Source organism: Hippoglossus hippoglossus, chromosome 9, assembly GCF_009819705.1.
Source record: "Hippoglossus hippoglossus isolate fHipHip1 chromosome 9, fHipHip1.pri, whole genome shotgun sequence".
NCBI lineage: Eukaryota > Metazoa > Chordata > Actinopteri > Pleuronectiformes > Pleuronectidae > Hippoglossus > Hippoglossus hippoglossus.
Window position 1 is genome coordinate 9479542 of NC_047159.1, and position 23791 is coordinate 9503332.

The window sequence follows — 23791 nt, forward strand, 5'->3', positions numbered from 1 at the left end:
AATCCACGATCGTCCCAAGACAGACATCCATCCATCCAGTGCAAACAAAATGTGCAGCATTGAAAAGCCATACAAGGATAATACTGCTGTAGCATGCTCAGACTGACCTCCCTTTACAAGCACACCGCACACACTACACTTTTGAAGTCTGATCATGTCGACAAACAGGGTCAGTGGGCCTCAGCTCGAGACGCATGGTGGTATTACAGATCTGAATAAACTGCATTGTGTCAGGAGCAGTATTCAACATGCTCAGCTGTAAATAGAAACACAGACAGAGAGATAAACATGCAGAGGCACAGAGGAGGGCTGGGAGTCTGTATTTTTTCCTCCTCCTGCCAATGCAAAGAGCCGGTGTGTATTGACATAATTTGCGATACACAGAAAGAAATGGAATTGGCCTGTCTGTAGGCCACTGAGCGGAGCCGTCCTTGTATTTTTTATTTCCCTGTCCCCTTTTCGTTTACAAGGTCCACAAGTTATGGCCGAGCTTTTCTCAAGTCCTCCCCCCCGGCTGCAGTGCCCATAAAAACACTCGATGAGCTACCAAGGCTGCTCTCATGTACAAATTCAATGATTTATAGCTTGCAGCACAGAGGAAGAGAAAGACAAGTACCACTGAAACCTATTCACTGAGATTTGTTTACCATCTTTCACTATTCATTTTTTCCTTCAATACCTTTTTTAATGTACTTTTAAAAAGGGTCAATTCAAGCAGGGTAACTCCAGGTTACTTTCCTCTGCTTACCTTTCACTTGACTTGAGGCGCTTTGTGATATTAATTACCAAAGAGCAACAGACATGGCCAAACAATTAGGTCGTATTAAGTGACCTCTGTACATGTATTGGTAGAGAGCTCTGATTGGAGGAGAGCGGGGGGCGTCCATTGAATTAGTTCCTTTGTTATGGAATACTCGTTCCTGTGATTGTCTGCTCTGAGTGATCATGTGGACTCAGGCTGTATTGAATGTGACAACAGAACAATACATACGGCCCACAGACTGATGTCACTGTGGCGGCGCTGCAGCGGCCTGAACTGGGCTGCATCCAAACCAGCCCCTTTGAGCTACACCCCAAGTGGGATGTTTACTGTGGGTGACGGTAAACAAGTATAAGTGCAGTCATCAGATTAACCATCAAAACTGTGGTCTTCATTCTTCAATTCACTTCCAGTATTTTGTTAATCCACGATTGCTTTTTCAGCTTGAGGTGCTAGAATATTGCTAAATGACAGAGCAAAACCTGACAAAAGAATGTAGTTTTAATAATAACAAAAATATAAAGGCTAAAATAGTCAAACTGATTTGTTTGGGACTAACCAATCAGTGGGGGGATGGTGCATGGATCAATTCAAATAATCAATAGTGCTCAAGTTCAATGTAATTAAGGAGCGTCTCACTTCACGTGTCTCATTTATGTGTATTTAATAGGTTTTAAGCAGCAATGTGGGTCTGTCTTGTGACACAAGCTTTGTGTTTTGTTCTTCATAGCATTTATTAACAATATTAAAAATCTATCATCAGATTTCCATTTTCCATCTATTTTCTTATTTATTTAATGGACTCGCCACCAGCTGTCTGACAAACAGCTTTTTCCCTCTGGCCTTTAGACTCCTTACTTATTTATTTGATCTTATTGTGTCTTTTTAATGAGTTTTCTTATTTTGTTATTGTAAATTTCATTTTTAAAATACACATTTTATTCAGTTTTATTGTATTATTTCTATTATTTTTGCTCTGTCTGTCATTTCCTTGCACTGCAAGACCACCAGTGTGGAAATAGAATAAGTCTGAATCCTTGGTTGTTTTACGAGATGTTTTTTTTTTTCCAGTTTCTGAGCCTCCTCACTGAGCGTGCATTAGTCGCTGCACCAACATATGTCACGGCCATAAGTGGGTTTCTGCAGGAGCATGCCTTTCAGCAGCCATGTAAGATCTATTTTTGTTTTCCACATAATTTAAGAGTGCCCTTTGTGTCATCCCCCTCAAGTCACCTGTAATGTATTTAGTACAGGCTCATATTGCAAGTGTGGCCATTCCCAACTGTGTCTGCACCCTACTGCCAATTGGATTAGGATAAAGGAGAGGAGATGGCTACAGGGGGGGGACCTGCACACACAGCAAATATAGGGCACATCACTGTGCTCCTGCTGACATATCTTCTTTAATGCAGAGCTGTGGATAGGTTCAAAGTGATTCACAAATAATTCACCATTAACAGTTCTGAACCCTCTTCCAGTGCTACGAGTCCCTAACCTGCCACATACATGACAGCGGGGGGCGGTGGGATGGATGCAGTGAAGTGTAGGGAGGAAATTGAAGTGAACTGGTGAGATTGCATGGGATGAGTTAGATCCACAGAGTATCAGCATGAGAGGCCCGTCATGTGCAAAACAACACAATTAAGAGAGACGCTTACCCTAATCAGTGAATGCATCATGTAAATTATGTTTTTTTTTTCAATCCCTTCTTTAATCTTGGCCGTTATCGTGGAATACAAATCAGGGACTTAACTCTAATGAGAGGAGGAGAGCGTGGAAGGAGTGGGATGGGACGAAGGTGAAGAAGATGAACAGCAGGAGCTGGAGAGGCTGATGTGAAAAAGAAGGAGTTGGAGAAAGGTAGTGGGAAACAGCTGGTTGCATTGACCCTTTTTACAGTTTTTAGAGTTAAGTTGAGTCTTACAAGTCAAATACTTATCAACACAGAACCAAATCTTCATTAGAATAATAGTATTTACTTTCTACTTCTACTCAGCATCCATGTGTTTGCTGTGATTATTGCATGTCTGCATTATCTTTGCACTAATGACGCTTGATTTTAATAAATGAACCGACACAAATGCAATTCAACACACATCACCTCGAATGAGAGCCTCAGAAAACAGAGGTAGCGATGCAACAGTAATAGTTAATAGTGCAGAATTATAGATTTACACTGTACAACTGTTGCTTCTACCCCACTTATTTCTAGGTACACAAACAGTGTTTTCAATAATACATAATCAACAGACCACATGTTTCAAGTTAACCTCTGTGCAAATGTAAAAATGAGAAAAATTACCCTATTTTGCAGTTACTTGGTAAATATGGGTCTCGAAATCCAATATTTGACTTACACTCCAAATGGTGAAAAGCTGCAAGTAAACCAATTTAAATAAGGCGATAAAATGAGACATTGAGTTCACTGAGGTTTCATTGAGCAGTGAAAACCTCTGGGAATATATATATATATATATATATATATACAGTGCCTTGCATAAGTATTCACCCCCTTTGGACTTTTCTACATTTTGTCATGGTATAACCACAGATTAAAATTTATTTCATCGTGAGTTTATGTAATGGACCAACACAAAATAGTGCATCATTTGGAAGTGGGGGGAAATATTACATGGATTTCACAATTATTTACAAATAAAAATCTGAAAAGTGTTGAGTGCATATGTATTCACCCCCTTTACTGTGAAACCCCTAACAAAGATCTGGTGCGACCAATTGCATTCACAAGTCACATTTGCAAGTCACATAATTAGTAAATAGGGTCCACCTGTCTGCAATTTAATCTCAGTATAAATACACCTGTTCTGTGACGGACTCAGAGTTTGTTGGAGATCATTACTGAACAAACAGCATCATGAAGACCAAGGAGCTCACCAAACAGGTCAGGGATAAAGTTGTGGAGAAATATGAAGCAGGGTTAGGTTATAAAAAAATATCCAGAGCTTTGAACATCTCTCTGAGCACCATAAAATCCATCATAAGAAAATGGAAAGAATATGGCACAACCGCAAACCTACCAAGAGGAGGCCGTCCACCCAAACTGAAGAGTCGGACAAGGAGAAAATTAATCAGAGAAGCAACCAGGAGGCCCATGGTTACTCTGGAGGAGTTGCAGAGATCCACAGCTGAGGTGGGAGAATCTGTCCACAGGACAACTATTAGTCGTCTACTCCACAAATCTGGCCTTTATGGAAGAGTGGCAAGAAGAAAGCCATTGTTGAAAGGGATCCATAAAAAATCCCGTTTGGAGTTTGCCAGAAGCCATGTGGGAGACACAGCAAACATGTGGAAGAAGGTGCTCTGGTCAGATGAGACCAAAATTGAACTTTTTGGCCTCAATGCAAAACGCTATGTGTGGCGAAAACCCAACACTGCCCATCACCCTGAGCACACCATCCCAACAGTGAAATATGGTGGTGGTAGCATCATGCTGTGGGGATGCTTCTCTTCAGCAGGTACAGGGAAACTGGTCAGAATAGAGGGAAAGATGGATGGAGCCAAATACAGGGAAATCCTTGAAGAAAATCTGATGCAGTCTGCAAAAGACTTGAGACTGGGGCGGAGGTTCATCTTCCAGCAGGACAATGACCCTAAACATACAGCCAGAGCTACAAAGGAATGGTTTGGATTAAAGAATGTTAATGTCTTAAAATGGCCCAGTCAAAGCCCAGACCTCAATCCAATAGAGAATCTATGGCAAGACTTGAAGATTGCGGTTCACAGACGGTCTCCATCCAATCTGACTGAGCTTCATCTTTTTTGCCAAGAAGAATGGACAAACCTTTCCATCTCTAGATGTGCAAAGCTGGTAGAGACATACCCCAAAAGACTTGCAGCTGTAATTGCAGCGAAAGGGGGTTCTACCAAGTATTGACACAGGGGGGTGAATACTTATGCACCCAACAGATGTCAACTTTTTTGTTCTCATTATTGTTTGTGTCACAATAAAATTTATTTTGCACCTCCAAAGTACTATGCATGTTTTGTTGATCAAACGGGAAAAAGTTTATTTAAGTCTATTTGAATTCCAGTTAGTAACAGTACATAATGGGAAAAAGTCCAAGGGGGGTGAATACTTATGCAAGGCACTGTATATAGGAAATACCAATGCAAAAATATTCTCCATGTTAAGTAAGTAAAAAAGTGTCTGTGCAATGTTGTTGATTATTTGTTGCTTTTACATCAGAATGTATAGAGAGCAATATGAAATGAACCTTATAAAGTCACAGGCACCTGTGAACAATTCAGGTAATGTCTAAGTTAAATAGGCTTCATAAGGGACTCGGGTAAAAATGCTGAGTTCAGACCTTGTATTTTAAAAATGCTACGATAGAGTCTTAATCCACACCTTGAATGCTTTGTATTCTTGAGGTCAGTAAAAAAAGCGTTTCTTCCTCATGACACTTCAGCGGCCTCCTGTTGATTGTGGGAGATAAGAGGCTGGAGGTTTTCTACCAGTTCACTCGTCCAAAATATCGCCTGGGAACCTCCCCCCCCGACCAAACCCCAGCCACCATTATGTGGAAATGTGTGCTAATGGTCTACAGTCTGCACTCTAAATAAACAGACCTTGAAAATATCCTAACCCAGCTAGTTACAGAGGTGGAACCAAACTAGCTATAAACCCACAGTATCTTCTGTAACCACTTCACATCCGTCCAGGTTGTCAGTGCCAGCTCTTCACGGGTGGGTCTCTTCCTCAGGATCACAGAGTAATATTATAGGATTAGGAAATGTTATTCTCTGCATACCTGCCCTAAAAACAGCTTCCCATGGTTTGTATAGTAGCTATTTAATGTGGTTCCATCCTCAGGGACAGTCTGTGTAAACATAAGCATGTGCCTTGGCACACAAACACACAATAGGTAAATAACTGTAAAGTGGGGACCAAAGAGTAAAACATCCTGTTTACAGTGAACAGGATGATGTTAAGATGAAAAATCACTTTGTGCGCATCTCCAATAGAAACACACATTTTACACACACACAGCCGACCCTCCATTATTTCCCTCAAAATCTCACCAGTAAAAAAAAGAAAAGAATAAATCTCTGCCTCGCCACCATTCTGCTCAGCTTAATGCCCCTAAATTGCACCAATCATGGCTGTTCTAAATCTGTATGTCTATGAAAATGATTGTTGAGACTGAGGAGCCTTCTGATGGACAGGCTGCGGAGGAAACATACTTTTGCCAATAATTTGTGGTTACCTAGGGGACTAGAACAAAAGAGCGTCAGTGAAGCACATTATCTTGTCATGCATGTGGCCCTAATGGCATGTGAGCGCTACCGCCGGGGACAACTGAATATGAAACAGTTGGCGCAAACACAACTTTAACACATTAAGGGAGGGATGATTCAAGTGTTGCAAATTCGGTTTCAGACAAGTGAGGCGCACAAAAGGAGACATGGAGAGTGTCAGGGAATGATTTTCAATAAATGTGGATGTAATCTATTGTGTATTCCTCATGTTTGCTAACAGCCACATGTGCTGATGAAATAAAGACACATTTTCCAGGTTCTTATGATTAACTCTTAATTTGTTTTTTATAGGTCCAGTGTGTAAGATTTAGGTGAAAGGGATCTATTGGCAGAAATTGTATTTGAAATCATCCTAGTGATGTTTTCACTAGTGTTTTTTTTCTTTACCCTAGAATGGTCCCTTTATTATATTTAAATACTTTATATTTACATCGGGAGCGGGTCCTCTCTATGGAGGTTGCCATGTTTTGTACTGTAGCCCAGACTGGACAAACTAGACACCCTTTGAGTTTTTATGACAACTGAAGGCTACAGGTTCTCTGTCATGTTTGGAAGGGGAGGGTGAGGGGTATTCAGCTGCAACATGCAACTTCACCACTAGATGTCACTAAATTCTACACACTGAACCTTTAAACAATAACAGCCACAGAGAGGAACTTAAACTATAAAATAAATAGTAATAATAGTGTATATATATATATATATACACCAAACTAAATGCACCAAAATAACAATGGGATAATAATAATAATAAAATACTTCATGCTGTGGAAATACAAACTCCTGTGTGATTATTATGAATCTGTAAATATAATTTCTCAGATTCCATATCTCTGTGGTCATGGAACCACTTCACTTGTCAATCATTTTTTTTAATACCTGGCTCCATGTAGAGGCAAGTTGTGTCATCTTCCCACAGTACATTTTTTGATTTGGCTTTGGCTGTATGTCTTATATTTACATAATCTAATGTATTTCAGGAAACACATCCGTAAACTTCTAGAATTCCGAAATTAAATCAAGGATAAAAAAAAAAAATAAAGCAATTAAAAAGGCCAAACTTTCAATAATCCAGCACTGAATCATTCAAAAATTTGTACCGCTCCCTGGTGGCCACAACAGGATATTCTTCCATACTTGCACACACACACGAGGCCAGCTGTGACCTCAGAGGCAAGGAAGCACAGGGAACCAGTTAACAGAGTAGGAAGTAAATAGCTTCCACTGCTCACACGTTTTTTAAACTGTGACTATGTGCATGAGATAGAAAGAAAAAACAATAATGGAAAGACAGAAAACCTCATACATAGAATAGTTTTAGACGCCATTGGAAAAATCTTTTATTTTGAAAATATGGTAAAAAAAAAGCAATTGTGCAACAAATTTATATTCAACATTAATGACACAACTGTGTAGTTGTGAAAAGTGGTATATAAATACAATCCATTTACCACTTAAACACAGTATTTAACATGAATTAGAAAACAATACAAATTAATTAAGTTGCTTTTATTTTAGTTAAGAAGCAAAAGCCACATCGTTGTATGTCAGAAGAAATCATTGATCAAAAGTCTGTGGGTTTTGTATGAAATCATACAAGCTGGAGGGTTGTTGGCACACACTCAATACAAATAAAGAAAAAGAAGACGAGAGTAAAATATTACTAATAATAAAATATTTCCATTCTTTAAAGTACTTACATCATGAGTATTGAATAATGTCATGCCAAAAAATTTGCACACTCTCATAAACTAAACACAGGACCAACTGAGGAGTTAGCAGCTCACCAGTGATTGTAAAAAACGAGTTTTTACGAGCTTGTTGCACTTTCATTTCCTACTTCTACAACTGAGTTTTTTATCACTGCAGGATGACGATTAACAATCTGGCAAAGGAACTGCTGATGAAAATTGGCAGGTCAATCTACATTTGGATTAATCTTGATTAATGTACATTGTCTCTTTTCAAATAAAACATTAAATAAACCTTAAACCTATCGTGTTCTTTCATTCAAAACATTGAACGCTTCTGTCACTTCCTGCTCCACAGAACACAATGTTGAACAAACCAGTTTGTGGAGTCACTTTCATTTTCTATCTTACTGTAACATATATTTATACCACCACCTACCAGGAGAAACTATAGGCAGGAAACTTCACTGCCTTCCTTTGCAACTCTACCTCAAAGTATTATTTCTACTTCATCAAAATATTATTTCTACTTTGTTAAATTATTGTTTTCACTTCAAGCTTTTTACTCAATAATTTTTCTGTTATGTATTTTATCTGTTTCTCCCATGTCTCTCATTTTCTCCAATATTTTACCATTACATCAAACCGCTTTGTGTGCCGGCTATAATTGTTCCCTGCTGTCGTCCTTGTTCCTTTGCTTGTTCTTGTTTGTGAAGCACTTTGTAGTGGTTGTTTTGTGCTATATAAATTAAGTTTATTATTATTATTATGAAGAACAGAGTCTCTGTCAGGTCTTCCAGATGAATAATAGTCAGTCTCTTCTGTTGCTCATCCAATTCATTAGACTCCACGGGCAGCGCTCCAGTCCTGAGACACTCAGCGTACATGTGGTGCACATTTCTCAGGACAAACCGCAGTTTGTCTTGGAGTTGGGATAATGCAGCCGTCAGGGCTGTGTTATTAATCCATCTGGATGCAACAGGAGTTGAGGGAACTAGCTGCTACCGTAGAGTTTGACTCCAGAACATCTCAGCAGCCAGGAAATGCCATCCAGAAGCCCTGACAGGGATTCTGCCACTGTATCCTGCACCTGATCACCACAGAGAAAAACAAGCAGGGGGTTCAATTCTGCTCATAAAGACCTGTTTTTCACAGCAGACAATGTGACATGTTAACAGTACAGCCCCATATTCCACTGGCCCAAAAAAACCAAAACACCTACTAACATCTGGCTTTTGTCTGAAATGGGACCAGGTACAAACGGAATTCACTCCCCGGTCAACAGACTCAGGTTTTTATCGGCTCCGGGTTCGGTTGGCAGTGATGGAAACGAGACACATGGGTGAACATGCTAATTTGGCAAGACAGCGAGGTGAGAGAGTTTCTGTTTTTTTCGGTGCACTTATGACTTCGAACATGACGCACCGGCGGAAAAAAAAACAGGAAAAAGAGTGTCTACTGGAGAGGGGAAATGAGTCACAATCACCTTTTCAGTGGGTTTACCTGCATATAACCTCCAATTTTGGTGTAAAAAAATCTGTGGTTTAATTCAGTTGAAGAGTCTCAGGAAGACATGAGCATGTGGTGGTGAGCAAGCATGAAAAATCCTGAAGAACCCTGAAACTAAAGCAGCAAAATGGAATTCAGCCATCATTCATTTTAATGTTTACACCTGTTCTCTTCCTACATGTCTGCTGTAATAAATTTACAGTTAAGGAAATAGAAGCCTTTCAAATAACCAAAAATCCAACAGTTACCATCCAGGGGTTGGCCACTTGATGTAGGCAGAGTCTTTTTGCCATCTCAACACAGGGAGTTCGACGCCTGGCCGTGTTCCTGTGTGCACTACTCCGCTGGCTGGTGGCGCCAACAGCTTCCGGTTCTTCTCTGGCGACACAGGAGAGCACCAGCAAAGGCCTGGATGTGGAGCCCCTCACTGGGCTCAGCACAGCCTGGATCTGAGCCACCTCAGAACTCCCCCCGTCTGTTTAAAAACATGGCCGCTCATGCAAATGTTCCGCACTCGTGATTCAACAGCCAACATGCAGAAGCTCCAATTATGAATGCATCGTCATCTCACCTCTCCCTGGCTCTGCGTTGGCGACATAGATGAACCCATCCACCGCCTGGCACACTAGCTGGACCTGAGGGGCAGGGCTGTAGATGGGGCAACCTGACTCATCTGTTCCATCAATGGTAAAAAGTTTATTACTGATGCCCTGCTGCTGCACTCTGGCTCGTTCCCTCTCTGCCCTGCAAACAAATACACTTATTGTGACCATTAAATAAACACCACAACGTGCAGAAAACAAATAACAAACAAAGCAACTCATGTGGTAACACAAGATACTGAGTTCTTACCTATTGGTTGAGTACAGAGTGAGGATATTAAATCTGTGTTGGTTGTTGAACATGTAACTGATCCCTGAGCCGATCCCTGGGATAAAAGAAGGGGGGTGCTTAGTTGCATACTCAGGGTATCTTGGCTGAAGTATATTGGTAACAATCCTGGGCCAATACTGCCACCTAACGGTAGGCAAATAAACCTACAACAAGCAAGATAAACCAATTCCTTGACCAATAACTGAAAATTTTAAAAGAACCAAATCCAGGAATTGTGGGCATTTTTTTTGACACTTTCATTGATTTCTCAGAGGATAATTTATGAATAAAAATCAAGATCTAGTGACTTCATAGGTGCTTTCATAAGGGGACTGTTGAGCTTTGGCAGAGGTAACTGTCCTCTGAGTTTGTTAGTTAGCAGGATTACTCAAAAAACAACTCAAGCTATTTCAATGGAGCATTTTTTCCCCCACTTGTTTCAACATGGAGAGACAGGACACTGGCCTTGGAGGAGGTATGCATGTATTACTTCAGTTATACACTTTGAGTATGAAACAATCGAATTCCAGTGACAGCAGCGGTTTTTTTAAGAGTTTGGCTTTCAGAACAGAGGTTTATCACAGGTATCTCACCGTTAATCTGTCTGTGGGGAGTGCCTGACACAGGAAGCACATCTGGGGCGAGCATGAGCCGCGTGACTAAAGAAACATCCAGGTGCTCCATGCCGGGGCCGAACATGGCATAACGCGGCTCAGACGAGGGCACCAGAGACTGAAGAAATGAGGTCACACGCTCGTACGCTGGCCGTGAAGGAAGCCATTGCTGTCTGCAGGATGGAGAGCCTCTCAGGTATCTGTTACAGGCAGAAACAGACCATACTGGTAATACTGTAGTATCCAACTGACCTCGACATTGGAAAGCAGACAAAGATACCCACTCTGACATGTAGTCACATTTTGATTCCATCCCTTTGTCCTCTCCTTCAACCAGGCTCTCGTCTTCATTGATTATCGGTGCATTCAACATCTCCAGCTGGGGCATTGTCAAATGATCAATGGAGGACCAGTATGGCATGTCCCTGAGCAGGAAATACCTCCAGAGTATTGGATCTCTAACCAGGTCCCTCCAGTAGCGACTGGTGGCTCCCAGTCGGCAGATGTCCGCAGGAGACAGGAGGGTCATGACGAGGAACTGCAGGTCCACCTTAAGGGAGGTCAGGATACATCAATTACTATTGTTTCTATAGCTTGAAGTCCTTAACATGTGATTCCTTATATTGATAAGTCTGATGCTGTGTTTTCTTTTGGTTAAGGTGTTATTAGAAAATTCTGTCATGGAGACAGAGGAGACAATATCAGAATCTGCAAATACAAACCATCAGATACTTATTCTGTAATGTTGTTGTAGTACATGATGTAGTAGTGGAGGTAAGAAGTAGGCTACAAACTCGATCTGTTCTTGAAAACAGTGGTGGAAATAATTCACCTCTAGCACAACTTAACCTTGATTCCATATATTTTTGGAATTGTATACATACCCGCAGATATTTGTAGCTTATAGATTTGTCTTGGATAACTGGAAAAAATGTTTTTAAAAAGAAAAGTCCAACACTACATACAAATAATAGACTACTTTGTAATTAATCTAATTATGTCTCTTCCTAAATATCACATTCACAAATGTAAAGGTAAAGAAATTGAACTGAATATTGCTTCAATATCTTGATAAATTGACAAATAAAAGCTGTCAGACAGTAGAACTGTGCTCCAGATTTAAATGTATGTTAATATAATTTTCACTTAAGTTACATTGTGTTTATTATTCAGTTTTTCATGTCAATCCCTGGCTTTATTTACATTGATGTTTTCATGTGTCTCTAATTAGCTCATATGTGCATCTGTTTAAGTAGAACTCGTATTGTTAGTATGAGTCTCAAATAAAGTTTTTCAAAAAAAACAACTTAACCTTGATTGGCTTTAGATCATTTGAACTTTATACAAAGTAAAGAGTGGGACTTTTACAATCGATCAATTCAGTCCCACCTTGACAGATGAGACGTTTACACACATACATGTATTTACGGATAGTTTAAGGTGTGATTTGTCTCACCGGTAAACTGTCCAACAGCCCCGGCTGCTCCTCTTCGTCCCCCGGGTCTCCACCTGCTCTCCCGTCACCGCTCACCGCTGCTCCGCTGTTTGTGAAATAAGTGTCTCTGAAGCTCCGGAGGCTGCGGATCACCACAGACTCACTGAGCCGCTGCATCTTTCCGGCCATGTCGCCCAACGTGTGAGGAGACCAACACTCAAACACAGCGATGGCAACACACGACTACACTGTTGACGTTTCCTTCTTCACCTGTCACGCTTCCTCATTGCTGGCGGCAGTGCGGCATTGTGGGTACTGTAGTTCTATGAAAACCTGAACTTTTGAGTAGTTGCAAAACAATTTATTTCTTAAAACGGGCGTGTTTATTGTCAACGGGGACATAAAAAACAGAAAATGATTTTTCGTCCAAACAACACAGAATCTCTACTAATAGTTATACTATCAAAGTTACTCAAGTGGCAGAAAAACAAAAACTTGCAATAGATGGGAATACAAGTGGTGCATTACAAAGCTGGTATGAACAAATCTGAACACACCTCAAATGGTCATGAATACGTCATCTGTTTTTTAACACCTCTCTTTGCCTCTCGTATGTGTGTTTTTATACACACACACAAACACACAGTTATGTATATGCAATTATAATATATTAAAAGCATAACAAAATGGAAACAAAACAATAAATAAAATGTTACTGTGCAATGTCTCATCTCCAGCTGGATTATCCTTAATCTTAAAAAAAGAAATTAAAAAAAAAGGTCAATTTTATTAATAACCTTTTTTTATATTAATAATATTATTATAACACATTCTTAGAGCAAAGTAAGTGCCCCAGTCAACAGTCTGTAATCAGGATGATAACTGCTTCTTCAGCAGGACAGGGCAAAAAAAATTATTCAACAGCCTCCTCTGCAGCACCTGCCACTTTTACACCACCGCTCTTAGACTCTCTAACCTCGCATTCACCTGCTTTGGCCACGGGCCGTTTGGCATTTGATGAGGTTGCCAGTAGACACTGATCCAAAGACTCTTTCTTCACATACTCCTCGTGCCTCCCCTTAGCCTTCCACAACATTACACCCCACCTGATGGGTTCAATTTTTATTTGGGGTCGACACACATTTGAATACTGAACTTAGATCTGTGCCTGAGGGCAACTTCAACACAGGAGCAGCGTTGTTCACTGTAGAATACTAAGAATTTCCTTGGCATTCTCCGTGTTCCAACCCTGGCCTTGCAGAGGTCCCTCGCAGGCAAGCACGTATTTGTTGAGGATCTGAGTGCCAATGTCCCGAAACTGCAGGCGATCTTCTTTCCGATCCATGGTGTCAGCGCTATAGTCCTCATACTTCACGGCCCAGAAACACATTTCCCCGATGTACATCATTGTCAACAGGTGTGTATCTGAGAAGATGCCTGGCCAGAAATATAAGCAAGCAGCGAGTTTGATCACACAAACAAGAAGCAAGAATCTTTTTGTTAAATGACGATAAGTGACGACATATTTACCTTCAGATAGGAAGCCTGCAGTAGCAGTGTCATGGAGCACCACCCCATCATTTATCTTCACAGAGTTTCTCACCTGCAGCATCCGCATCAGGTATCGCACACCTTCCTGAATACACTGGATTTAGACATTCAGTCAGATGAGAATTAGACTTAATATCTGTATATCAGCACAACACAACGTAAATACTAAACTACTAAAAAAAGTAAAAGTAAATATTTTCAGAGCGTAGTACCTTTAGGAATGTATCCTTGTTTTTCTTTATCCACTGTTTTCGTTGATGAAGAGTGTGGCAGTACATGTACAGCAGAGCTCCACGTCTCCAATAGAGGCATTCTAACAGCTCCAGGCCCAACACAGACTGCACCTGTCACAGACCACAGGCATGAATAGTGCTGTCACACACTGACATAGATGTAAATGCATCAAAATGTGTTTTATGAGACTCTAAACCAAAGAGAAAATAAAGTGGAACACCCATATTACAGGGAAAACTTCACCCAGAAATCTAGAAGGCTAATAGAGTTTACATTTCTTTTATTCCCTTATACATATATATATACAGTATATTGCACAATGATGTTATTTACCTGATTTCATGCCAAGCACTTCATTGATTAAAAGACAGAGTCACATCACCAAATAAAACTGTTTTGAGAAACACAAATGCAAACCTCTTGTGCTGGTGCTAGCCTCCCAGCCAAAACCTCTGGCTCGGTCAGATCTTGCAGCAACTGCTGGATTTTAAATGGTGAACAGTCCTCAGGGAACTCCTGGTCCACCAGTTTATTCTCTTCATAAAATGTGATGTCTAGAATCACCTAGATGATGAAAAGCAAATATATATCAACAGCAAACAAAGGCGGTCATTTCCCTCTGACGTCAAAGAAGGGTGAGGAAGCTCAAATGCTGTTATCAAAATGATCATGTGATACTATTGTGTGACTTCAATATGCACGTTGTGTAAAAATATGAAACAGAACTAGTTTCAACATAAAACATGTTTGACAACCTGGGCTAATGTTAACATTCAATCACTTCCTAGCTAACGTTCCCTTTTGATACTGTTACATGATATGAAAAAGACTTTTATCAATATCAAATATCAATGAACGTGGACAGTTACTTAACCCGTGAGGTTATATTTTCAAACAACAATAATCTGTTTCGATGTCAGAAACCACTACCTTCCACTTCTCAATAAATGACCTCATTAATAAGGAAGATCAAATCAGGGAAGATACATAATATAACTGCCAGATAGTAGTAGCCACATTTGATGCCTCTTCTCCAAACCTCTTATTACACATCTAAAAAAGAAACTGGTAAAAAGTAATGTATGAATATAAAACATTTAACTACTTGAGAGTTTATGCTACTTTACATAACAAAAAACACCTTATCCAAAAAACAATCTGTAACTAACAAGTAACTCCATCACGACTTTGATTTTCCTTGATTTAAAAACCCCCTTTGGACCTGGCACCTGTAAAGTTTTTGTTTTAAGCTTTATGATTTTTTTCTTTCACAACATGGGCATAAACTTCACTCCCACATTTGTAAAGTCATGGTATTAGTATCCAAAATAAATATCAACCCCAATGGTAAAGGCAAAGTGTATGACTTTGAAGATATGAAGAAATATAGTAATTTATCATTCGCTTAACCCATTAACTTCCAATCATTTCCCCTGTCTTCTATAAATCAACCATGACTGAATACGTCTGCGTGTTCCCCCTCTTCGTCAGATGCACTATCGAGTTTCAACATAACCCTGTCTGCAGGGAAATTGAAAATAGCCTTCATCCAAATCTACTGATATATCATAAACTAAAGAGTTAATTGAAAATGATCATTATTTGCAGCTCTGGACAGTTGATGCAGTGTGATGTGATGATGAGGTACCTGTGTGTAATCCTGAAGCAGCTTGGAGAGGTTGCTACTCTCCCCTCCTTGTCTGTAATAGCTTTTCAACTTGTCTAGTATGGCAGACGCATTCTGTAAATAGTCGTCATCTGTGGGAGAACGACATGTAAACATATTAACAATTAGAAATATAAACAGAAGCGATCTACGTTTCAACGTTACAACAACAACAAATGCAACGTGACAATGTAGTAACAATTGTGGCAAAACGTGTGGACAACAAACGCACAAACATATGCATACAACGTCCATTTAGACGTGACACTGCCGCTGTTATAACAATGTGCCCTCGGCTCCGGTTTGTTCAGCTTTGGGCTGCATCGTGCGTGGTCAGCTACACGTTTGTCAACAATGATGCATTTTAGCTAACATTAGCGAACTTGCGCTAGCGGTTAACTCGCGAACACGTATAATGAAAAATAAAACCACCAGTCAGTGAGCACACGTGACGAAACCCCACTAAGTCCACACCTGCCCACCCAGTAGGTAACTGTTAGTGGAAGTACACACGTCGACGTGCAGCGTTTCATCAGACAACAGCTGTTGTTATGGTTGCGAGCTACGTTAGGTAACGTTAGCTAGCCTGCTAGTTGGCTAGTAAACAGGAATGCGCGGCCGGACTCGCGAATAGCGGCGGTGAGAGCGAAAATAACAACAACAACATGTCGGTACCTTGCTTCTCGGCTCTGAGGCTCGAACACTTGATGTCTAACTCGAATATCCTTCTCTCCAACTCGAAACCTTGTCGCCTGTAGTCGTCGGCCATGACTAAAACTATGCGTCACGTGAGCGACGGGAGGAGGAGGGGGGTGGGGTTACTCACGTGCTCTCCGATGTCACCGCCGCGCGTTTCCAGGGCAGCGGCGCGGGGCTCGAGCGTGAGCGTGCGCGCGCGCCCGGTGCAGAGATAAAAACTGTGAAACCGCACGTGTGTAACGTCCAGGTTTAAGAAAGTCAACCCACGCCAGGAGGTGAACGGGTTAGAGTCACGTTAGCATGTGCTAGCTGACGTCCTGACTTTTGACGCTCATATCCTCCGCTCACACCCCCCTCCCCCTCCCCATCATCATCATCATCATCCTCCTCTTCATCCTCCTCCTCCGTGTGAAGCTCTCAAACATGGCGGCCCTCAGAGTTGTGTGCAGAGCGGAGCGTCTATTCCTCAGAAACATCTCAGGTCCCCGCAGAACCGAACCTAGCGGCCACCAGGTGAGCAAGGTCAGTATCCACATGGCGGCGCGCTGCAGGGAAACAACCCGGGGTTCAAGTGAGGTTATTGCAAAAACGTCTGGAGAAAATATTAAAAAAGGTCATGATGTAATTTGAGGTTTTATTCTGTCCGTCCTTCAGGTTTTTAAGAGTCAAGTGAACCCTGGCTGCTAGTTCACGAGTCTCCACGGTTTCTCTCAGTTTGACCGGAGTTAACTTTCCGATGATGTGGGTGAACTGACCTCTAGCTCAGAATATCCCTGCGTGTCCTTTCACACGCAGCGACACTGACACATCCCGCAGCACAGTTACAACCTTAACTCCATGTAACGCACAGTGCGAGTGTTTTTCATCTGAGCAGCGACTTAACACACATGTGGATCATTAGTGGAACAAGCTGCTTGACATGCTGCATTAAAGTGTGTGCGTGTGTGTGTGTGTGTGTGTGTGAGATTGTGATTGTGCCACTACCAGCATAGCTTCACTGTGATCAAATCAACGTCATGATCATTAAACACACATATTCCTGCCAGTGAAAGAAATCAAGATGAATGCTAAATCAAAATTATTAGATTAGAAAGTCGAAAATATGAGATAGTAAATCTTGACTATGAGAAAGTAATTCACAAAATTACGATATGATATAAAATGTACAAGTCATGATTATTAGATACAAAGTCGAAATTTGTGCGATGAGTCATGATGAGATACTACTTTGAAACGATGAGACACTAACTCGTTATTTTGAGATACCAAGTCCATATTTTGAGTTAGAAAGTCATTATCTTTAGATATCAAGGCTTTGTTTAGTGAGTAAGTAACCATTTTGAGTTAATCATTGTTTTGAGATACAAATTTATTATTGTGATGCAGTAGCCTCAGTCATCATCTTGAGACACTAAGTCACTTTTTTGACACAGTAGCCCAAATCATTATTTTTTAGATACTAAGTCATTATTTTGTGTTAGTGATTCATTGTTTTGACATATTAAGTCTTTATTTTTATGTTGGTATGCCATTGTTTTGAGAATGTTTCTCATGATAATGCCATCAGACAGATTTAGTACAAATCAGCACTGCATTACATCATAGGCAATATAAAGGTCATGGTTGTGATAAAACACGACAAAATATCTCTAATTGTTTTTCAAATGACGTGAGCACCACAGGCACAAGTTTTCAATGATTTCTATTGACACAAGATTGTATTTTTGAGAGCTGAGCTCACTCTGGGACTGGGGCTCTTGTCTGTGGGTTGCCCTAAATCTCTGCTCCTTTTGTTGGAGGATTTGCGCTGCTTATCTTGCCCTTCTTCAACTGAATAAACTAGATCAACCGTTTAAGCCGGGCATAGTGGCTGCCGTCAGGTGGCTTCTTTTTTTTAACTCGCAGGAAATTTACATTTTGAGTTAATGTTGTTGTTGTTGGAGCTCTTTTTAAGAAAATAATTGAACAAACTTTCTGTTTTACACACGTCTTGTTCTGCTTTCCACAGACCTGTGGCTGTTACTTTTCCACCTCCAGCCAGAGAAGTTCCCAGTTCTACTCGGACCCTACAGATGCAGTAAAAGATATCCCCAGTGGAGCTACCATCCTGGTGGGAGGTAAGATGTACTGTACTTATTAACCTGACGTCAGTTGAAATAGTTACATACACACCTCAGTGAAAATGCTGGCAAATATCTACAGTTCTTAACTAACTTAAAGTGTTGTTAACCGACCATTTAATAACCAAGTGAGCTTGAACTCTCTGGCATGCTGTTTGATTACAGTCCACAAACGCAGCCCACAGATTTTCCACAGCTCTTATTTATAGTCAAGTTCACAGTGACATTGTTAAACATGTTTTCCATTGTGTCACACGTCTGTCTGAGGGGAAACAACAGATAAGCAGAAATCAGCCTCATTTATTGTAATATTAGAGATGTAAACATTAACACCCTATATACAAGGGAGGAATTACAATGGTTCACCATTTAATTGGACGTTAGGTCCGTTTTAATTCAAAAACATTCTTAATGAACACATATCCCACTAACCTCTCTAAAACAACGTGTTTCTCTGTGGCGAGGCGTCAGTCGTCAGATGGTAGTGATGATGTGTTACTGGCAGATGGTTTTCCAGGTTTGTGTCAGTCTGTCTTTGTAAGCGTCTGTTCTTAAGTCTGAACTTGTCATTGCCTGTGAGCTCAATGATTTTGTGTTGTGGGTTTTCAGGCACATCAATTTGTTCCACATTAAATGGTTTATTTGTTCAATAAAGTTCCTTTTGTTTGTATTTCACATCCTGGAACTTCTCACCAAATGCCTGCATTAGTTTTGCATGCTCGTTATCATACTCGGATGTCACAGCAGGCTTTTGTTCTCGCATAGTTGGAAACGTTTCAGTATTTGTACACAGTGCAAAACTTTTCTGGTTCCAGCAGCTACATGGCAGACACTCTTATTATACATCACTTTGTTTTCTGTGCTTCAACTCAGGTTTTGGATTATGTGGCATCCCAGAGAATCTTATCAACAGTTTACTGAAGACTGGTGTGAGGGGTCTCACTGCCGTCAGCAACAATGCAGGGTAAGTGTAAGTGTGTACATGTAAGCTTAGTACAAACGCAGGTGCCTCACCTTTTTTAGGAATGATTGTTTATAGAGGTGAGTTTGTTTCTGTTTGGATTCACAGCTGTATCACCGGTGACAGTGTTAAACAATCTTGAATATTCTTGGAGCCACATTTATCACTACTTTTGTGGACAAAGACACTGAGTGTTTTCATTTTTAGTAAAAGTAAAATAGGTATGTTCTTTTCAGGTAAACTTTCACTTTCTCAAATTGGAGAGGTATTGTTGACCTCGTTGCATATCTTCAAACAAGCAGTGTTTACCTGGAGTGATGCCCAGATGTTGAGCTCTGATATGTTATCAGAGTTGCAGGCACAAGCAGAAGGTGTGTTCAGTGGTGGCCAATCAAGTGTGATGCTGGTAGTCTCTCACTTTTACATGTTTACCTTTTGGCGCATAACCGTCAGCTGCTACTGACATTAATGCCCTTTATTATGTGCCCTGTCTTTTTATTGCAAACTTACAATTGTAGTATCTCAAACTAGAGGACTCTGGAGTCAAATGCAAGACTCAACTGAAGCTTACATTAGGTGGCTCGGTGGTACAGTGGTTCGAACTGCCTCCTCACAGCAAGAGGGCCTCTCTGTGTGGAGTTCTCAAGTTCTCCCCTGTGTTCTACCTGTGATCTCCCCTGTGTTCTCCCTTTTGTCTGTGTTAGTTTCCCTGGGTCCTCTTACTTCACAGTCCAAAGACATGTGGGTCAAGTTATTTGGTGACTCTGGTTGTTTGTCTTTATATGTCAGCCCTGTGATAGGCTAGTGAACTGTCTTGGGTGCACGCCTCTTGCCCAAGCTCAGCTGGGATCAACCCCCCCCCTCCCCTTATACCCTGACAACTGGAGGTTTTCACTACAATCCTCCTGGACAGATTTCAGCATATTATTGATGTTTCCTTTTCTCACTTAGAAACTGTTGTGTCATGTTTTCTTCCATTATTAAAACCCAATGTGCTCACTCAGTAATCACTTCCTTAGTTGTTTACACAGCAAGACTGGAACTTGAGCCAGTAACTTATACCTAACTGCATCGACTGAACTATAAATGATGATGGGGGCTATTTTGAGTAGAAACTGAACACTACTATTACTTTTTTTTACTGAGGCCAACACTAGGGATTAACGAATGTGAGTGAACAATACACCACCTTAGATAAAGTTGAGACTCAACTTTGAAAAGGACAAGCATTCAGTCTGTGCCACTCTATTCATAAATTTCTGTGTCAGTGCTTTTTTATAGCCTGGAAAAACTCAGGCCTGTGAAGTGAGTTAGTGCTTCACTACAGACTTTGATGTTTGTTGGATATCGATTTGTGTAACAGCTACTCGGATTGTTTGCTTGAGTCGGGCATTTCCCCAGAACAATCATCTCTCTCCTCAATGTTTTCTCTCTGCAGGCATTACTTTCTGTGGAAGACTGTAACCACTTGAAAGAAGTGGCAATATTGTCTCTTCTGTGTAGTTTCTGAGGAGATTGTCTGGATCATTCAGGCGAGGGGTAGTGCCTGGGAAGAGCATCCTGGAGGCAGGACACGTGTACATTCTCCTGTGGAAATCACATGTTTTTGTTTATTGCATATCATCAGAAGTGTTTTCACTGACAGGCATACATCTGGTTAATGTTGTTAACAAGTGGTTTCAAACCGAGAGTTACTTGGATGTTATCTGAGATTTGCAACACATGACTGTTGTAATATAGATTTTTCTTGCTTTATTAAAGTTACCAGGCCTGTGAAATGTGTCCACTATTTTGTTGGTAACAGCTGAGTCCTGTTTAAATAGGTCGGGCTCTGGAGGGAAGAGGGTCAGAAGAGTCAGGTTCATAAAGAACTGCTCCAGTATTAGGCCTTTCCCAACAGAGAAACAAACTTCGGTGCATAATATCTTTGCAGAACAGGGAAACTCTTAAGATGTGCACTTTAAAGAACTCGAGCAGAGGGAGGTGGGTGTACTTAGTTTAGACCTCGATGTTGCTTTCCCCTTAAAGAACATCAACCGGTTTAACATTAAATATGGCTTAACCAATATGTGCAGTTCCTTTTATTTACTTTTCATGTCCTGAAACTTTTTGCCTAAGGCCTAGTTGAGATTTTCGAAAAATTGGTTTAATTTGAAGGGAAATATCCTAAAAATATTGTTTTTGTGTAATTATCAGCAATGACTAACAATACACAAAAGTAGATTACTTAGTTGCGAAAGAACCCTGTGTAGCTCAATACTTACTACTTGATCAGCGGCTTGAGGCATTTTACACAGACAGAATAGATTATATATAAAAGGCGGTGACATTTATGTCTAAGATCACTGCTGTAAATCTCTCTGATCCATGAGCTTTTAGCATTTGGCTGGAAAATGTCATTTTTCATTGTACATTGAAGTTCACCGGTCTGTCCACCTGATGTTATTTTAATTTGACATGGGTTTAGCCCAGAGGCACACAAACTACATACTCACGAGTTTTATCACATTCATCTGTTTTTGGTGTCATGAGCACACATGGCCTAGATAGTGTTGTCAGCTGACCTGAGATCAGAGAGGAAGACAAAGCTGTAGTACCTGATTCTCAGCTTCTTGTGGTTTAGAAATGAGGGAGAACTTTCTCCTTATGATTTTTCTCTTGTTACTGATTAGTAGATTGTAGCATAAGTTAGTAGTATGGATATTGAATTCAGCTGTGTTGTAATCAGACAGGGCAGGAAACGCCACATGAGATGTTTGCTATAATTTTACTGTTATATTGCTTCACAAGACGGCCCACAGTTTAATGCAACTTTGTGTTTTATAAAGTTTTATGAAGACTATTCTTTCATAGATTATTGACTGACTGAGGTAAAAAAGGAGCCATCTCGGTTGCTTTGGTTGGTTACAACCTTCAATAGCCTTTTTACAGAGTAGGAGTAATATTCACTGTTAAAGAGCAGGGACAATTTAAACTTGATAAACTGTAGAGGGAATATAAAAATCGCCATTTTCTTTTTGTATTTTTAACAATTGAATCAAAGTCACGAACAAATCTCTATTAAGTTACAGTTATGAAACCCCAAATAATTGATTTTATAAGTATTTGCACCCTTTGAGGTGGTTTGTTAGCAGCCTTGAGTTTGTGCGTCAGCTTCGCAAATCTAAAAAACGACAACTGCTCAAGCTCTGTCAAGTAACATGGAGAAGAGGCTTGAAGAACACAGCCTACATTATATACATTCAGCTTGCAAAATCTGTGTAAATAAACCTTTTTGTGAATCATGTTCTAAGTATAATTCTAGTAAGAATACCCACTTGTCTGTCTTGGTTATTACAATATATAATAAAACAATACTATAGCCACTAATATTGTGTAAATATTTTCATCAGAGTGGATAACTTTGGGCTGGGCCTGCTGCTCCAGACGAAGCAGATAAAGAGGATGATCTCCTCATACGTTGGAGAGAATGCAGAGTTTGAGCGACAGTATCTGTCGGGGGAGTTGGAAGTGGAACTGACGCCACAGGTTGGTCCAATCACACAAAGGCTTATACATACATTTTTTCACGTATGGAAAAATGATACACGTCATGAAAACGCATCCACAAGTCTTGACATTTCAACATTCAACATCGTACTTTACACTTGTTATTTATCTGTTGTACTCACCTCCTGATGTGTCACCCCTTTTCTCCAAAGGGAACTCTTGCAGAGAGGATCAGGGCTGGTGGTGCTGGAATTCCAGCTTTCTTCACCGCCACAGGCTATGGCACACTAATCCAAGAGGGAGGCTCTCCCATCAAGTACAACAAAGATGGCAGCATTGCCATTGCCAGTGAGAAGAGAGAGGTGACAGCCTGTTTACTTCGGATGACTGTGGATATTTTCCCAGACCTTTGACAACTTTCTCATTTAGTTTGTTTGATGATTTGTTAGATGAAAGAAATCAGGCACATTAAGGTTGATGTGGTGATATGTGCTCATCTAAGTGCCTAGTTATGCATGTTCTTATAGGAAAGTTCAAACTTGTTCGACTGGATCTACTTCAGCATTGCAGCAAGCTCAAAGTAGTGCATTTGAACAATGAGAGCAATATCTGAAGTTCTAAATGGTTTTTAAAATATTGCTTCACACGGTTACATAGACATATTGTGCTATTGGTTTCCTTTCTATATGAACTCCGCTATTTGGGCCATGTCACCATGTTCAGCCCTGACTGTTTTCAGTGCTTCTCACTTCTCAAACTGTGTTGTCATTGTGCGCAGGTCAAGGAGTTCAACAACAGGCACTACATCATGGAAAAGGCCATCACCGGAGACTTTGCCTTGATCAAGGCATGGAAGGCCGACAGGGCTGGAAACATAGTTTTCAGGTGACTGTTGGAATCTCAATACAG

The 23791-nt window shown here is 40.5% G+C and overlaps 2 protein-coding genes across 6 annotated transcripts in view; one reads left to right on the top strand and one right to left on the bottom strand.

Moving 5' to 3' along the window:
- Positions 1 to 7963: 7963 nt before the first annotated feature.
- On the bottom strand, positions 7964 to 16576 carry c9h5orf51 (chromosome 9 C5orf51 homolog). 4 transcript variants are annotated; one of them, XM_034595218.1, is made up of 12 exons: positions 16440 to 16576; positions 15596 to 15705; positions 14365 to 14511; positions 13926 to 14057; positions 13693 to 13807; positions 12184 to 13599; positions 11012 to 11277; positions 10707 to 10927; positions 10093 to 10168; positions 9812 to 9984; positions 9489 to 9715; positions 7964 to 8821 (listed from the first exon to the last, which is right to left on the bottom strand). In XM_034595218.1, the coding sequence occupies exons 6-12, from the start codon at positions 12349 to 12351 to the stop codon at positions 8726 to 8728; spliced, it is 1227 nt and encodes a 408-aa protein (XP_034451109.1). In that variant the 5' UTR covers positions 12352 to 13599; positions 13693 to 13807; positions 13926 to 14057; positions 14365 to 14511; positions 15596 to 15705; positions 16440 to 16576; the 3' UTR covers positions 7964 to 8725. The 4 variants fall into 4 exon arrangements, with proteins under 4 accessions (XP_034451109.1, XP_034451108.1, XP_034451111.1 ...); XM_034595217.1 differs by lacking the exon at positions 16440 to 16576 and adding an exon at positions 16289 to 16413; XM_034595220.1 differs by lacking the exons at positions 7964 to 8821; positions 9489 to 9715; positions 9812 to 9984; positions 10093 to 10168; positions 16440 to 16576 and adding exons at positions 10568 to 10656; positions 16289 to 16413 and having other exon boundaries at positions 10693 to 10927.
- The window catches only part of oxct1a (3-oxoacid CoA transferase 1a), a 41968-nt gene continuing 34587 nt past the window's right edge, over positions 16411 to 23791 (top strand). Inside the window, exons 1-6 of one of the 2 annotated variants that reach the window (XM_034595215.1) lie at positions 16411 to 16834; positions 18321 to 18429; positions 19306 to 19396; positions 22786 to 22921; positions 23095 to 23244; positions 23661 to 23767. In XM_034595215.1, the coding sequence (XP_034451106.1) occupies positions 16736 to 16834; positions 18321 to 18429; positions 19306 to 19396; positions 22786 to 22921; positions 23095 to 23244; positions 23661 to 23767 (692 nt within the window). In that variant the 5' untranslated portion in view covers positions 16411 to 16735. The remainder of the gene's footprint in view (positions 16835 to 18320; positions 18430 to 19305; positions 19397 to 22785; positions 22922 to 23094; positions 23245 to 23660; positions 23768 to 23791) is intronic. The other variant, XM_034595216.1, reaches the window with a different exon arrangement.